This window comes from Mizuhopecten yessoensis, unplaced genomic scaffold (genome assembly GCF_002113885.1).
Source record: "Mizuhopecten yessoensis strain PY_sf001 unplaced genomic scaffold, ASM211388v2 scaffold2255, whole genome shotgun sequence".
Classification (NCBI taxonomy): domain Eukaryota; kingdom Metazoa; phylum Mollusca; class Bivalvia; order Pectinida; family Pectinidae; genus Mizuhopecten; species Mizuhopecten yessoensis.
Window position 1 is genome coordinate 494197 of NW_018404455.1, and position 17429 is coordinate 511625.

The following is a 17429-nucleotide window of genomic DNA, read 5'->3' on the forward strand; positions in this document are numbered from 1 at the left end:
GGTATACAGACATTCACCCATACAGGGATGCCAGGTACACGGACATCCACCCTCCCATAAAATGATACAGATACACAGACATCTACCCTCCCATACAGTGATACCAGGTACACAGACATCCAACCTCCCATACAGTGATACCGGGTACACAGACATCTACCCTCCCATACAGTTATACCGCGAACACAGAAATCCTTCCTCCAATACAGTGATACCGGGTACACAGACATCTAACCTCCCATACAGTGATATTAGGTACACAGACATCTGCCCTCCCATATAGTGATACCAGGTACACATATATCTACCCTCCCATACAGTGATACCGGGTACACAGACATCTACCCTCTCATACAGTGATACCGGGTACACGGACATCCACCCTCCCATACAAAGATACTGATACACAGACATCCACCCTCCCATACAATGATACTGATACACAGACATCTTCCCTCCCATACAATGGTTCTGATACACAGACATCCACCCTCCCATACAATGATACTGGGTACACAGACATCTACCCTCCCATACAGGGTTACTGGGTACACGGACATCCACCCTCCCATACAGTGATACCAGGTACACAGACATCCACCCTCCCATACAGTGATACTGGGTACACAGATATGCACCCTCCCATACAATGATACTGATACACAGACACCCACCCTTTCAAACAGTAATGCTGGGAACACGGACATCCACCCTCCCATACAGTTATACCGGGTACACAGATATCTACTCTCCCATACAGGGATACTGGGTACGCGGACATCCACCCTCCCATACATTGATACCAGGTACACAGACATCTACTCTCCCATACAGTGATATCGGGTACACAGACATCTACTCTCCCATACAGTGATATCGGGTACACAGACATCTACTCTCCCATACAGTGATATCGGGTACACAGACATCTACTCTCCCATACAGTGATATCGGGTACACAGACATCTACTCTCCCATACAGTGATATCGGGTACACAGACATCTACTCTCCCATACAGTGATACCGGATACACAGACATCCACCCTCCCATCCAGTGATACCAAGTACACAGACATCTCCCCGCCCATACAGTGATACCGGGTACACAGACATCTACCTTTCCATACAGTGATACCAGGTACACATACATCTATCCTCCCATACAGTGATACCAGGTACACAGACATCTTCCCTCCCATACAGTGATACCGGGTACACAAACATCTACCCTCCCATACAGTGATACCGGGTATACAGACATCTACCCTCCCATACAGTGATACCAGGTAAAAAGACATCCACCCTCCCATACAGTGATACCAATTACACAGACATCTACCCGCCCATACAGTGATACCGGATACACAGACATCCACCCTCCCATACAGCGATACCAGGTACACAGACATCCACCCTCCCATACAATAATACCGGGAACACAGACATCCGCCCTCCCAAACAGTGATACCGGGTACACAGACATCCACCCTCCCATCCAGTGATACCAAGTACACAGACATCTCCCCGCCCATACAGTGATACCGGGTACACAGACATCCACCCTCCCATCCAGTGATACCAAGTACACAGACATCTCCCCGCCCATACAGTGATACCGGGTACACAGACATCTACTATCCCATACAGTGATACCGGGTACACAGACATCCAGCCTCCCATACAGTGATACCAGGTACACAGACATCTATCCTCCCATACAGTGATACCGGGTACACAGGCATCTACCCTCCCATACAGTGATACCAGGTAAAAAGACATCCACCCTCCCATACAGTGATACCAATTACACAGACATCTACCCGCCCATACAGTGATACCGGATACACAGACATCCACCCTCCCATACAGCGATACCAGGTACACAGACATCCACCCTCCCATACAATGATACTGATACAGTGATTCCGGATACACAGACATCCACCCTCCCATACAGTGATACCAAGTACACAGACATCTACCCGCCCATACAGTGATACCGGGTACACAGACATCCACCCTCCCATACAGTGATACAGGATACACAGACATCCCCCCTCCCATACAGTGATACCAGGTACACAGACATCCACCCTCCCATACAATGATACTGATACACAGACATCCACCCTCCCATACAGTGATACTGGGTACAGAGACGTCCACCCTCCCATACCATGATACCGGATACACACACATTCACCCTCCCATACACAGATACCTAGTAAACGGACGTCCACCCTCCCATACAGTGATACAGGATACACGGACATCCACCCTCCCATACAGTAATACCGGGTACACAGACATCCACCCTCCCATAAAGTGGTTGCTTCTATTGGCAATAGAATCGTCACACTACTCTAAAAATTGATTTGTGAATATGCTGGCTTTCACTATATAGGAATACCCGATGTAAATATTTTAATATCGATATTTAGACGCGAGTCCTGGTATAGTTAGCGCTCTGTGAGTCCTGTATATACGAGACCGTCGTGTTTCCCCACTAGACATAGATCACGGTTCTACGGTGTTATAATTCGGATACTGGTATCATGGAATGGACATGATCTGTGAAACAATTTTCAAGTGTTGTTGATGAAGTATTCGTGTTGTCCTATGGAGGAGGTGTTCGTGGTGTTAGTCCTGTTCGTTAAGGGTGAGTGTCAACCGTCTGTAAACATACATACACTCTCTCTGTCCTGTTCGTTAAGGGTGCGGGTGTCAACCGTCTGTAAACATCCCTACACTATCTCTGTCCTGTTCGTTAAGGGTGAGGGTCAACCGTCTGTAAACATACCTACACTCTCTTTGTCCTGTTCGTTAAGGGTGAGTGTCAACCGTCTGTAAACAAACATACACTCTCTCTGTCCTGTTCGTTAAGGGTGCGCGTCAACCGTCTGTAAACATACCTACGCTCTCTCTGTCCTGTTCGTTAAGGGTGAGTGTCAACCGTCTGTAAACATACCTACACTCTCTCCGTATAATAAGTACTAGGAGTACTAGTCATGGTTTATTATAACAGGTACTTGAAATAGTAAACGTGTTTTTATAAAACAGGCACTGGAAACAGTAATCATGGTTTTAAATGAATCGGCAGCCACTATTAATCCAGTAGTCCTACTTAATCCACCCACCGCGTATCTGGTTGTCCAAATTATAACTAATCCTTGTTGTCCTGTCCAACTCTCCAATCGGCAGCCACTATGAATCCGGTTGTCCCACTTAATCCACCTACGGCTAACCCGGTTGTCCCACTAAATATAGCCACCACTAATATGGTTGTCCCACTGAATAAAGCCACCACAAATCTGGTTGTCCCGCTAAATATAGCCACCACTAATCTGGTTGTCCCACTAAATCTAACCATAACTAATCCAGTTGTCCCACTAAATATAACAACCACAAATCCAGTTGCCCCACTAAATATAACCACCACTAATCCAGTTGTCCCACTAAATATAGCCACCACTAATCCAGTTGTCCAACTTAATATAGCCACCACTAATCTGATTGACCCACTAAATATAGCCACCACTAATCCAGTTGTCCCACTAAATATATAACTACCACTATTCCAGTTGTCCCACTAAATCTAACCACCACTAATTATCCAGTTGTACTACTAAATAAAACCATCACTGACCAGTTGTTCACTTCACTAAAAATAACCAATATGGTTGTCTAAATTTTTAGCAAAAGCTTATCCGGTTGTCCCACTAAAATGAGCCTCCGCTAATCTGGTTTCTTTACTATTCAGTCACCGTTTACATAAACGAATTCGGTTGTTCTTTCAACCAGACAGAATTTTTAGAGGTAAGGGGGATCAAAATTCCCCATTTCAATTAATAACTGTCCCAGTCAATTAGCTGACTCTAATTCCGATCATTTTTATTGGACTTAAGTGACCTGGATTACCACTAGTGATTATCTACTGATAATGAGGATGTCTATTTTATTTGGTGTGAACAAGGGTTATTGGATTACCTTATTGGCAAGAAGTTGGTTTGGTGATCGAATAGGAACGGAAAGGGATAATGAAGTAACGAATATGGCCTGGTGGTAGAGGCTAACTGCACCGACCTGGACTGGCTCATAATTTGCGTTCTTTAAATCTGTATCACTAAATTGTCTATATATTGATTTGGTTTCATCACGGACTTAGAAGTTCTGCCATAGCTTTCGTCTCTTTTCTGATATTTTAAGGTGTTTTGTTCTTGCTATGTTATGAAATGTATTAGTGTAATTTTATTGTATGTGTATTACGAAAAATATCTGCACTGTGATTTCTGAAAAAGAACTGAATGAAATAGTTTCTACTTTAAGTGCATCACTCGTTTTAATAAGATAAAAAATGTCTCATGATGATTGTAATATAACTTCCTCATCGTTTGTAAACGAAAAAAGTTATTTCAAATATCTAAACCACTTTTTCAAAATTTAAAATTTGTGTATATAATTATATATTTTGATTGTTATTGTTAAAATATAAAAAAAAAACTCCAACCTTTCTATATTTATGACGAATCCTTTCAGATACTGATCTTAATACATTTAATTATGAATCTGGTCGAGAGACCACCTGTATTAAGAGACCACCTGTATTAAGAGACACTCCATATTCCAGTTATTTTCATGTTAATTGAACCTGTATCAAGAGACCACCTGGGCTAAGAGACCACATTAAAACATTGCCGTTTGCAGTTTTTTTAACTGAACCTGTATTAAGAGACCACTTTTTAAAAGTCTCCTTGGCAGCTTATTTTTCACTGAACCAGTATTAAGATTCCATTTCAAAATTCACTTTTTATTGAGAGACCACCTATTTTAAGAGACAAACTTCAAAAATCCCTTTTGCCTTTTGCAGCTTTGTTTTTGACTGAATCTGTATTGCGATACTACCTGATATAAGACACCACCCTATAGATTTCTTAAACGAGGTTTCTATATATGAATATTTAATAAAATATTTAATATTTTTAATAAGTTAAAGTTCATCAAACTGTTATAGACTTATGGCACACAATACTACACGTTATGGGAATGCAAAGCAGCCAAGCCATTTCATGTAGACATATATGAATATTTGTTCGGAGATATATCAACTAGCTTGATTCAGCAGCAATAAATCTTCTTCCATAGGCAAACTAAGTCAGAGCAGACACTGTAAAACAGCTTGGGATTGATAACGAAGAAATAAGTAGCCTTTGTAATTTATATGAAGTATTATTATCAGATAACTCAAATTATGTCTTTTCGGTATATTTCTCATTACGGCAGGCCGGGTTGGTCCAGTAATTATCCTCGTCCCCCTCCATGTAATGATTAAAGAGAAGGATTTGTAAGTAGCTGGTGGTCGTGTTTTCTAGTGACTACTTTAAAAGCTAGGACACTATCAAGATTTTACTGGAAACATGTTATGGAGTCTAATGGTTCTGAGGAGGAATGGGTGCTGCAGGATTGGGAACTTTATTACAATAAAAATAGAATGTATGAGACTACAGGAATTTGATTTGTGTCCACAAGTGGAAGCTCCATTAGGTTAAAAACCTGGCCTGGATCCAATACTGATGACGTGACTTAACACGCTACAGTTAACACAGATTTCCGCTCTGGCCTCTCGAGGAAACAAAGAACAGAAGAAGATGTGTTAACTCACCGTTGATAAAACAAGTTCCTCCCGTCCGAGCTGGACGACAGCAATTCTGTCAGTCTTCAGCAAGAGTCTGTCATCCCTTATACAACGATAGTATGGTGATCCAACACAGGAGAGATATACACCAGATTTTGTCTCCCATATTGCTCGTTCCTTTGCTGTTTGTAGACAGTTGTTGGCTTTTCCTTTCAGAGTTACAATTGCTTCCTTGCTTTTCTTGTTCTTGTCGCTCTATCCGGGGTTAAATTAGGGGAGGTCTAGGAGTCTGTTGCAGTCGGCTTACGGCTTTATCCTGATTTAGTGTTTCTAGTGATTATTTGACGTCAAAAGATGGTGAACTGCTAGTCTCTGAGGTTGGCCGCCACTGTGTAGCTAGAATTTATTCTGGAGTGGTTAACGTTAAATACTAGTTCAAGAATAACAATCTGGTGTAGTCTATTACTTTTATTTGTAGCGGTATAAAGGGTTCTATTGGCAGCTTTCCCCTTTCCTTTTAAAACATGTTATTCGAAACGCTTCAGACGTGGATTTTGAATCGTTTGACTTTTATTACCACTGATATGTCCTACCTCGACGCTCCAGGGGTTACGCTCACTTTCGATCTCTGCACCCCTGGAATATGTCATAACAAAATTGAAGGCATGCAGCTAGCTATTTACTTGGCATCAGGTAAAAAAATCCTGACCGATCACCAGGCTGATGCTTGTTCTTTGAAGATTATAGAGGAGCGACGCCCGACTGCAAAGCCAGAATTTTTTACCGTTACGCGACAGCGATATTCTTTTGATGTACATCAAAGTATCAAACAAGTCTTCTCGTCTCATCCACAAGGTGCTGCACACTGAACCTTCGGTTTTGATATGACGTATTCCAGGGGTGTAGAGAGCGACAGACTGGACCCCTGGATATTGAGGATGACCTGGACGAAAACGCTCACAACGGTCAATAGTTCAGTGGAAGTGTTTCTGTTGTTTAGCTTTCTTAATCAAATTATTAACTTTCAAAATGGGTAACTCCTTCCATGTTATTTCCACTTATTATTTGACGTTACATGTGTTTTTATAATTAGTGCTGGTAGTCAAATATGCAATTGTCTGTTATCATCTTTGGCAAATACTGTGATATAAGAGTTGTTTCTCATGTTGCTCAAGAGTTGAATATTCTTTGATATACCTGTATGATCATACTCTGTCCACAATAGGTACCACACCCCTGTTTGGGTATCGTAAGAGGCGACTGATGTGGGAACCCCCTGCAGAATTGGGAATTTGCGATTTGGGGACACACAAGCGATCAAACTAAATCTGCTGCACCCATTGCAATATTTAGGCTCTGTATATTTCTCTCTATTTCTGACAACTTATTATTTCCTAGCGACTTGATTGGCAATAACTCACTTTTGGATTTAATGTTGAACGTTCGCCCTGGTGAGAGGAAGGCAATGGGTTCTGTCCCCATGCCGGGACATACCAAAGTCCTTAGAAAGTTAGTTGTTATTCTCTGCTTGACGTTGAACATTTAGGGTAATGACAACAACTGGTTCACCCGTTGTCAGTATAATGTGACCGGGCGGAATAGTGCGGTGCTGGGTGCCTTCGGCATGGTATTTCAGTGAGATAGCACTATAAAGTCGGCACCATATTTGCGCTTATACCCTGCCTCCAACACACACACATACATGCCTACATACATAACACACATGGAGGCATGTCCTAAAATGAACTAAGCTGTTAATAGGCCGTTCAACAAAATAAAACCAAACCAAACCAATAGGCACCATAGCTCGTCACCAGCTCAGGTAGTGCTCAAACCTGTAGGTGTAGTGCAGCAGCGATATCTATGGGCCGCTTATATCACTATAAACACTGATGTAATTCGTTCACACACTTTATCTTCACTCGGCTTTGTTTGACCCATGTGTATTGTGATAAACCTTCAACCAATCATCCGTACCGGATGTTAACGAGGTTACGAAACGCCCGGATGAGTAGCTTGTCACACGGCCAAAGAATCGATAAACCATTATCTGCATGTCCCTAGATAGACAGCTATATTAGAGATTCCGTCTGCATCAGTGAATGATTTAATAAGCTAGTATAGCGTTTTCACCTGGTGGCTAAGTTACGGGACGAGGTAACATTGTCTCGCTCTACATAACGGGGAGCCATCGACTGTTACACTGTGGGACCTAATTTCTGCCATTATTAATGTTGGTTGTGTGGTACCTGGTTGTATGTTCTTTGTCCTGTACAACCCTTCTTATACTGCGCTTGTCATACATGAAAGCCCCTTTTGTATTGATGATCACTATGGAACAACAATTAAAAGGATACCAATGTAAATGACACAGCAGGATGCACAGAAACTGTCGCCATCGCCCGGCAGCGACAGAAACCTATACATTGTAAGGGTTTGTTCTTTGGTGGTACATGGCGGCATAGTGTGCATTGTCTATTGTGCTAAGTGGTTCCCGCAAAAGTATAAAGCAGTTCGTATAAGTTATTTCATTTTGGAGCGTCGTATGTTAAAGCCATCCTGGGAAATGACATCCTCTAACAAATTCATATATTTTCTTATTTTCTTTTAATAATTGGACCACTTTAATACGCATATCTTTGCCGAAATACTTTACTTTTGGAATCATGAATAGAATTCTATCAACAATTGGGTAAAACTTGGCCTGTACATATGGTGATAACTGGGTATTGCCAGTACTTGAGTACATCAATGTCCAGAAAATACGTAGCTACATCAATTTCATAAAAAATATTGCTTTTAAGGTTAATCCCTCCCTCCCCGCGCCCCCTCATCCTCCTCACTCTCCTACATAGCCAAGCAACCAACACGTGGTCTGCCTAGATGTGGTTCGCTAGGTTACATTCATTGCTTTTATTGTATTGAAACATAATTCTTTGTTTAACGAGGTTTATCGAGAACGAACCCGCAGTAAAACAAGATTCATCGAGAGGAAAGAAAGAATCATATTTCCCTACCATAATAGCAATAAATATTTTATCATACGATACAAAAAAAACCACAACAATACAGATGATGAGGTTAACTTGTCATTGTTATCTGCCTCAATCATTCGGAACTCGGGTGCTATGTCTCTTACTCATTTTATACAATGGTTCCAAATTTAGGAAGTATGGCCGGGGAAACTCGAGCGCGAAAGAAAGACTCGACGTTTTATTACACCGTCGTGGGATAAATATTAGCGCATCACATACGTTGCTATTAGGTTAGGTTTAATAAAAATATTATAACCGGCTGGCCATTGTCTCCAGGACCCAGTGTTTAAAGGCAAAAAGCTATTTAAAGACACAGTAAGGAACACAAACTCCTTTCGTCTGATTTCTGCTATGTTAGACATCCCATCTGAACTGTGGAGTATTCAGGGTTTAGATTAAATTTTAATATTAATATAAATATGTCTGATAGAAATCTTAATGTTCAGGCCTATGTATCATTATGCTAATGGAAAGTCCCAATTATTGATCATTAGTGTGTATGTGTCGCATGCCTGAAGTTTGTGATGAAATATTGATAAGTTACGTAATATTCTTTATCAGGAATGAATATTAGTTACAAGGACGAATGACTCCTTCCATCGATATGTAGCCCCCCCATCGATATTCTCCCTTGTTTTGTTTCCCGGCGTTTTTCCACAAGCTTCATTCACTTAACATTATCATTTCTCTAAAAGTGCCACTGTTATTTTACCGAGAGACTTACATTCTATCTCAAATAAATAGGTGGTACGAGTACGTGTTCTAGGGTAGTCGGATGGCGCAGTGGATAGCACACTCGCCTTTCAGAAAGACCGCGGGGATTCGACTCTTCAATCGTGCGACCACGCGGGTTTACTCCGGATACTGGTTTTCTCCCATATAAGGATCCCGTTTGCGTTTCCATCTAGACCAACAAGAGTGGTTTAAATAAGTTGTAAAATTGTTTCATAATTGTTGTAAGTTATTCAGTTTAGATCAAATGCCATGCTCTGCACAAATGTTCGTTCTAAATAAGAGTTTGTTTAATTAGGTTGTCACAAGCCATACACAGTTAACAACTTCTGTCAATTCGTTGCAAGGGGAACTACATTAAACAGAACTGGTCCATCAAAGGAGACATTTACAAGATGGCGTCTTTCAGTTTTTGCGGGTGCAAAATCAAATTCCTTACGATCGCTTCCATCTAATTATTTGTTTATTGATTACGTTGTTTGTGTGATAATGACAGACCATTCTAAATACTTCTGCATGGTTGTGTATCGACTGATTATTCGACATCTATTTTAAAAAAACTATACATTTTGGAATACAACGCGTTCCAGATGATGTCAATATGTTTACCATGCTGGGTGTTTTTATTCAACACCGTTGCAACATCTCCCGCGAGTTTCCAATAAAAACAAAAGGAAAGTCCGAAAACGATTCGCTGATTGAATTAACCAATCAGCGCTCATTTAGTCAAGATCTTGACAAGATAGCGGACCTCAGTTGTTAAAGTATTAAAGAGCGTAGCCTAGCGGAAAGAAATTGCACTAAAACAGGTTTTTTCATAATATCCTGAATTACTCTTGACATAACAAGGATTTCTATTTCATAAACAGATTTATGAATTTGAAATTATTTTTTCTGTTTAGCTCACCGGAGACTCAATGAAAACTCATTTGAAGCCAAAATTCTCAACTGAAATGAAAAATACATCTAGGTCCTAAATTTATCAGACCGTATACTAATATTGTCATGAAATAGCCATGGTGACGTCACTTGTTAATTTCCTGATAGGATGTCGGCGTGTAGTATATACATGATACATACATGTATATCGACCCACATACATTTACATATATGTATAATACCAAACATATAAACTGGCAGTTCCTTGCATCTTACATTTCTTGTTAGGATCTGGAGAAGCCATTGTTTGATTTCCATACAAAACTCGCCGCAGAGCTTGCTCTGTATTCATTCGTATAAAACATCGATAGCGAAGCAGAAAACACCGCCGCCGAATCAATAGATGTTTGGTACAGAAAGGAAACCCCGGGTACGTTGGTACTCGATATCAGTATTGTTCGTGCACGCAGGCTCTGTTTGCTCCTGGAAACAAGGGGGTTGACTAAAATAACGATTTGCTTATCTTTGTAACAAATCGATGGGTGGTATTTAACAGTGTTTCCAGTTTGAACTTGTTACAGATCGGGTTGTTACATACGGGGTGGCAATGTAAACAATCACAATTTGTTATTGTGTGCGCGGTTTTCATTGTAGATTTAATACGAGTTTGATATTATGTGCACTGTAGGAATTGACGCTTTTTGAATGTTCACGAATTCATAGAAATCTTAGTTTTGTAAAATAACTAAAACTTTTGAAAATAATGAAATTTATTTAAACTTAATAGGGTTCTTGGCTTTGTCGCGACACAAGGTAATTGTGGAGTATTACAAAAATATTCAGATCTGCAACAAAACAGCTTTATTAACTGATTGTGGGTCAGAATATACACTCAAAAGAAAAAAGTTCGGGGGAGAACGATTGAATACCTGTTTATGAATAAAATCCGTTATTCTTTTACTTGATTTCACATCTTAAATTTTACCCTAAAAATGGTAAAATCTGGTTTTAGAAACGTCCCGCGTGAGGTTTAAACATGTGGTCTCTAGATCTATACATATTAGGTTCAGTTCACTATGAGTTTTTGTATAAATGTATGTGATAGTGGACTCTGAAACGTTCACCTATTGTCAGTATATTGTGACCGGACGGAATGTTATGCTGGATGCCTTCAGCATGTTATTTTAGTGAGGGAGCACTATAAAGTCGGCATCAGATCCGCGCTATCACAAGGAGGCAATTACACCAACATACCCTGCTTCCAGCACATATACACGCAAACATTACAGACATGGAGGCACGTCCTTAAATGACCTTAGCTGTTGATAGGACGTTAAACAAAAGAAAACAATTGAACGTTGACACGTAACAATTAAGCTAAGTACGTACGGTACATAGACCGTAACATATGGCACTATACCGTAACATATGGCACTATACCGTAACATATGGCACTATATGTAGCTGCATGGCGATTGTTTATTGATGGTTGTTAAGTGAGTTATAATAATGAATAACTGTATCACCTTTGTTTTTGTTTAAAGTTGTTGTGTGATGTATTGAAATGACGAATCATTTTGTTTACAGTTGCCTGGTGTAACAACACCGAAGTATGTACAAACCTACACGACAAATTCACCTGTGAACACGGTTGTTGTGGCGACTACCGGAAGGAAAGATGCTGCTCTTTTGCGGGAACCATAGTTGGTATCGTCATTGGCATTGCTCTCTTCATCAGCTTCATCGCCGGACTCATCTACTGTTACATCAAAAAGAGGGGCCGACACGGCTCCATATTTCCCTTCGGATGCAATAGATCGGCTCCTGCCGAGGGGGCACAACGGCGACAGCCCGGGCGAGTCACAGTAATACAGACTACGCATTGTTATAACGCAGGTGATTGAACCAACTTTTTCCTGTCAAAGTAGTATTGTTTTATTAAATTATTACATCATGGATTATCTAAATCCACTGATCCATTGAGGTAATGCCCATATATCACTGGTAGAATGTCTATATACATGCGTTGCCCTTGTAGGGAAACACGATACTTTGTTTCCGCGAGATTTATCATGATGCACGAGAGCAAAGCCTGAAAGTACACGTAGTATGATTAGCACAGGGGGAAACAAAGAATCGTGTTTCTCTATCACAAGGGTAACACATATTAAGTCTTACGAAATATTACAAAAACCTTTCGGCAAAAATGACCAACTTGATGTCGTCTTCTTCGGCCAGTCGGAATTCAGGTCTGGTGGCTCCTGTCCATTTTTTTATAAAGAGGAGTAAGGGAAATATGGTCAGGAAAAGTCAAGTGCGTGAGAACAACACCATGTTTGGTAACAACTGTCAATATAATCCAATATAAATATCTTAAAAATAGCATCATATCAAATATTGCTTTAGACTCTGATAGTTCGTAATGATAAGGCGGCATGATTGCAAGGAGATTATTTTGAGACATTGGAGAGACATGAATGTTTTACCAATCAAAGTTACACACGTCATCAATTTTATCCAATCGCTAAAGCTGTTATTATGAAATGAAATATTGCTATATGACACTCATAAATATAAACAGATAAATAAAATGAACAGAAATTTCTATTGGTAGATGCATCGATTCATCAACCCCGGAACATGTTAATTAACCAACGAGGACACAGTTCGGTTCATTTTGTCGCTGTTTGTTAATGAAATGCTTGAATCGAAGCAAATAAAAAACAGTTATCGGTCATTGCCCCGCCCTTCCTCTCTCTGACTCAAATTACAAAACAAATGTATCGCCCAAATAATGCATAACCCGGACTTACGTCTGTATATATATAATACAGTTCGATCGGAAGGGTTGATACACATACATTGACTCAATAAAGTATGTATGGTAACATCATCAATACTTGTATATTGCTGTGAGCGACACTCTAATAGCTAGGTACACCGTGATCAAATATTTATTTATGATAATGTTCACTGTTAATGATCTCGGGAAGATATCTATCTCAGTTAAAACGTGGGAGTCAGAGCGGTTCACTCCGACTGTACAATTTGATATTGATCACGAAAGGTTCGTCTAACCAACAGACTACGAACCTTTTGGTGTAACTTAGTATCAGGCCGAGTATGTACTAGTAACTATATATAATATACACGTACTGCTTTCATCATAAGGAAACACGTTTATTTGTTTCCCCGAGATTATTGATTCTTCCAACTTGTTTAAGTTGACATTCCCAATAATATTTAAAGAATAGTTATCAATTTGGGTCAGACTATGAGGTGAAAACTACACCTGAGCACGTGTAAATTAAATAAAACTATTCCTTATATTCATAATCGTTTGATACATCAGTGTGATCGGTGGATACATTCAGTTTCATAACATCTTAAAGTTTGATCAATAAAAGTAACAACCTGATGCATAAACCTTGGTGCACTCCGCCCCTATCTACTGTTGATGACGTCACACAATTGTATCAATTTGCATTGCTCCGCCCACATGTATTGTCATTAGAGTAATGGAATTTTGTCACGTTCTATGGTAAGGTTATGAAATGGTTACTCAAGTTTAAAGGACCAATGGTGATTTGTTAAATGTCAGTGTACTGTGAATTTATTGAAATATTCAAATGTGCTCCCAAATGGAACCAGAACATATACCAGTGGAGTTAGTCTGTAGTTTTGATACGTTGATTGGCAATCAATTTGTTTGATTAAATGACCTTGACCCAATTTCAAGATCACATTGGGCCATTCTGTCAAAAACCATCAAACAACTGCTTCTACTGAACCATAGTGACTAGAATCATAGCTGTCCGTAGTTTATTGGTCTATTGAGTTTGTTTTAAATGTATAACCTTGATAAAACTTCAAAGGTCACAGGGTCAAGTATGTTTTAAAAAAATGACTAGTAATTAAGGCTCACATTATACACATTTACTATTTTTTCATATTATTCCCGACAAGAGATTGGACAGGGGTGCATCACGTGTCCACCGATAAAAACCGATATTGACTTGGAGCGCGTGATTTTTGTTAAATGACTGGGTGTTTCTAAAAATAGAATTATGACTTGTCTCCAAACGAACGCATCGTCCCGCTTCCGTAGATTTTTGCTGTGATTTTTTTTCAGATTGCTAACATTCCTCTTTTGAAAATAATAAAACAATTGTAGCCTTTGACTTCGGTCGATACCTGGATTTATCGACCTCAGCCAAAGGCTATAATTGAATAATACAGCTAAATAGGCATTAGATAATGCTTTACTAATACTAGTCACTTATAAAGTGCTATATATTGCTGAAATTAGCAGCACTAGAGCGTTTTGATCTAAAACACATATATAATAGAACTAAAAATATGCAATTATTAAATATAAAATATATAAAAAATACTTAGCCCAATTTTAAAGGATACTGCATTGTATCTTCTTTGAATACTGTTGGAATGTTAACAAAGTTTGAATAGTAAATTGCTTGAAATTCAAACTAACAATTTCTAATCTGTGATATATTGGTCTGTATGATTCCAGGGCGAGGTAGACGAGGAATTCACAGTTCTGTGGCTGGATACGACGGGTTTGTGCCGTACTCCGAGTCAAATATACCAGCGGTAAAGCCGCCCCTGCCCCCGGCCTACGAACCTGCGCTCCCTCCTCCGCCGTCTTACTCCTCACTGGGCGGGCGAACAAGTACTGGTATTAGCACCGAAGAAAACTATAGTCCCGCTCATACAACGCCGCCCGTTTCGTGACCACGACTCTACAAATTGTGTAATAACTTGGTATAGTATAAGAAATGTGGTATTACCGTAGTTTCAACAGGCAGTATTTTGAACCTGTGATTTCTAAAGCTTTTAAAAATCCTAACAGTGAGATTTCTATCTATTTTTAGAAAGGCCACATGAACTTTAATGATCTCAATAGTGAACACTGGAATTTCTGTATTTTTCAATTTCAAAGGTCTCGGCGAATCCCGAGATTTCTACAACCTCAATCGGTCGCCTCTTTTGTAACTTCAGTCTCCATAAGCTCTACTCGCGAGACTCCTTTAATTCCTATCTATATATTGTGACCACAGACATTTATAGAAATTATTGAAATCCTTCTCCACTTTTCAGACCTATGTACACGTATACGACTTGGCGTTGAAAACTTTGGTGGTTTTGTAAGCTGTGCCTTTATAGTGACTTTAAATTGGCAAAATGCGAAGCTATTTGAATAATTCCATTTGTCATTTGTTGTAACTGTTATAGATTTGTGTACAGTTTTATACCATATAGTCCATTGTTTCTGTTCTCATCCTTTATTTCAAATAATCGTTAGCCATTACTTTTGACAAAGCCATGTATCACTTCAAATTCGAATTATTCTAATGAAAGTGAAGGACTCTGATTGCTACAAGACCTTAATAACCACAAGTTGCGGGGCGGGGCGGGGCGGGGCGGGGCGGGGCGTTTTTGTATTTCTCTCCTTAAATTGTTTCAAATAGTAAACGATACAAATTCGTGTGATAAGTTAACCTATACAAATTGGAAATTCATAAAGTCTGTGACGTTTACGTCCATGGAAACTTTGATGTCATAAAATAATTTCATATCCAAATTAAATCATATATAATGAGACACATTTATTACCACTGAAACATGTTATTTCCGTACACTTGATTTGTATATAAATCTTCTTTTTTTTTATAGAAATTGTGTATATATTTTTTATAAACAAATGTAAATATTGTGCGAGACATTTAATACCATAAGACTCTTTGTATAAAAATTATCAGTCAAAAGATACAAGGTGTTTTTTTTTTGTTTTTTTTTTTGTTATTTGAACAAAAGGCCATAATTCTGAGAGGCGCATCAATCGGGAACTGTCGGCACTTTCAGTAAACGTGAAAATGTTCTCGTTTACGGAACGTGCCGACGGCTCCCGATTGAGAGGCGCACTAGACACTCCGCCTTATATGTTCATCGTATGCATCACAAGTTTGGTGAGTGTAGATGACAGATACGCAATTTGTTGTGATTGTACTAGGGAATTTATAAATGTATCGGAATCTTTATTAATCTGAACGACAAGGTATTTGACACTTAACAGTCTGGACAACGATGAGACTTCAGAAAGTTCATCGAACAATCATGCCGGTAGATAAGAACGGCAGATAGCGGTGTTACGCGACATATCAGCGGAAATAAGCGGTGTAACGCGAAATATCAACGGAGGAAGCGGTGTTACGCGAAATATCAACGGATGTAAGCGATGTAACGCGAGATTTCATCGGAAGTAAGCGATGTAACGCGATGTATCAACAGAAATAAGCGGTGTTACGCGAAATATCAACGGAAGTAAGCGGTGTAACGCGAAATATCAACGAAAAAAGCGGTGTAACACGAAATATCAACGGAGGTAAGCGATTTAACGCGAGATTTCAACGGAAGTAAGCGATGTTACGCGAAATATCAACGGAAGTAAGCGGTGTAACGCGAAATATCAACGAAAGAAAGCGGTGTAACGCGAAACATCAACGGAAGTATGCGATGTACTTCGAAATATCAACGGAAGTAAGCGATGTAACGCGAAATATCAAGGGAGGTAGGCAAAGAAACGCGAGATTTCAACGGAAGTAAGCGGTGTATAACGCGAAATATCAACGGAAGTAAGCGGTGTAACGCGAAATATCAACGAAAGAAAGCGGTGTAACGGAAACATCAACGGAAGTATGCGATGTACTTCGAAATATCAACGGAAGTAAGCGATGTAACGCGAAATTTCAAGGGAGGTAGGCAAAGTAATCAACGGAGGTAAGCGGTGTTACGCGTGCAACGCGATGTATCAACGGAAATAAGCGGTGTAACGCGAAATATCAACGGAAGTAAGCGGTTTAACGCGAAATATCAACGGAAGTAAGCGGTGTAACGCGAAATATCAACGGAGGTAAGCGGTGTTACGCGAAATATCAACGGAAATAAGCGGTGTTACGCGAAATATCAACGACAAAAGCGGTGTAACGCGAAATATCAACGGAAGTAAGCGGTGTAACGCGAAATATCAACGGAGGTAAGCGGTGTTACGCGAAATATCAACGGAGGTAAGGGATTTAACGCGAGATTTTAACGGAAGTAAGCGATGTAACACGAAATATCAACGGAAGTA

At 39.8% G+C, this 17429-nt stretch overlaps 1 protein-coding gene across 1 annotated transcript; it reads left to right on the forward strand.

Annotated features, from left to right (window-relative positions):
* Nucleotides 1–2099: 2099 nt before the first annotated feature.
* Nucleotides 2100–15715, forward strand: LOC110445394. Its single transcript, XM_021489981.1, has 3 exons — nt 2100–2660; nt 11867–12175; nt 14811–15715. The coding sequence occupies exons 1-3, from the start codon at nt 2600–2602 to the stop codon at nt 15029–15031; spliced, it is 591 nt and encodes a 196-aa protein (XP_021345656.1). The 5' UTR covers nt 2100–2599; the 3' UTR covers nt 15032–15715.
* The last annotated feature ends 1714 nt before the right edge of the window (nt 15716–17429 follow it).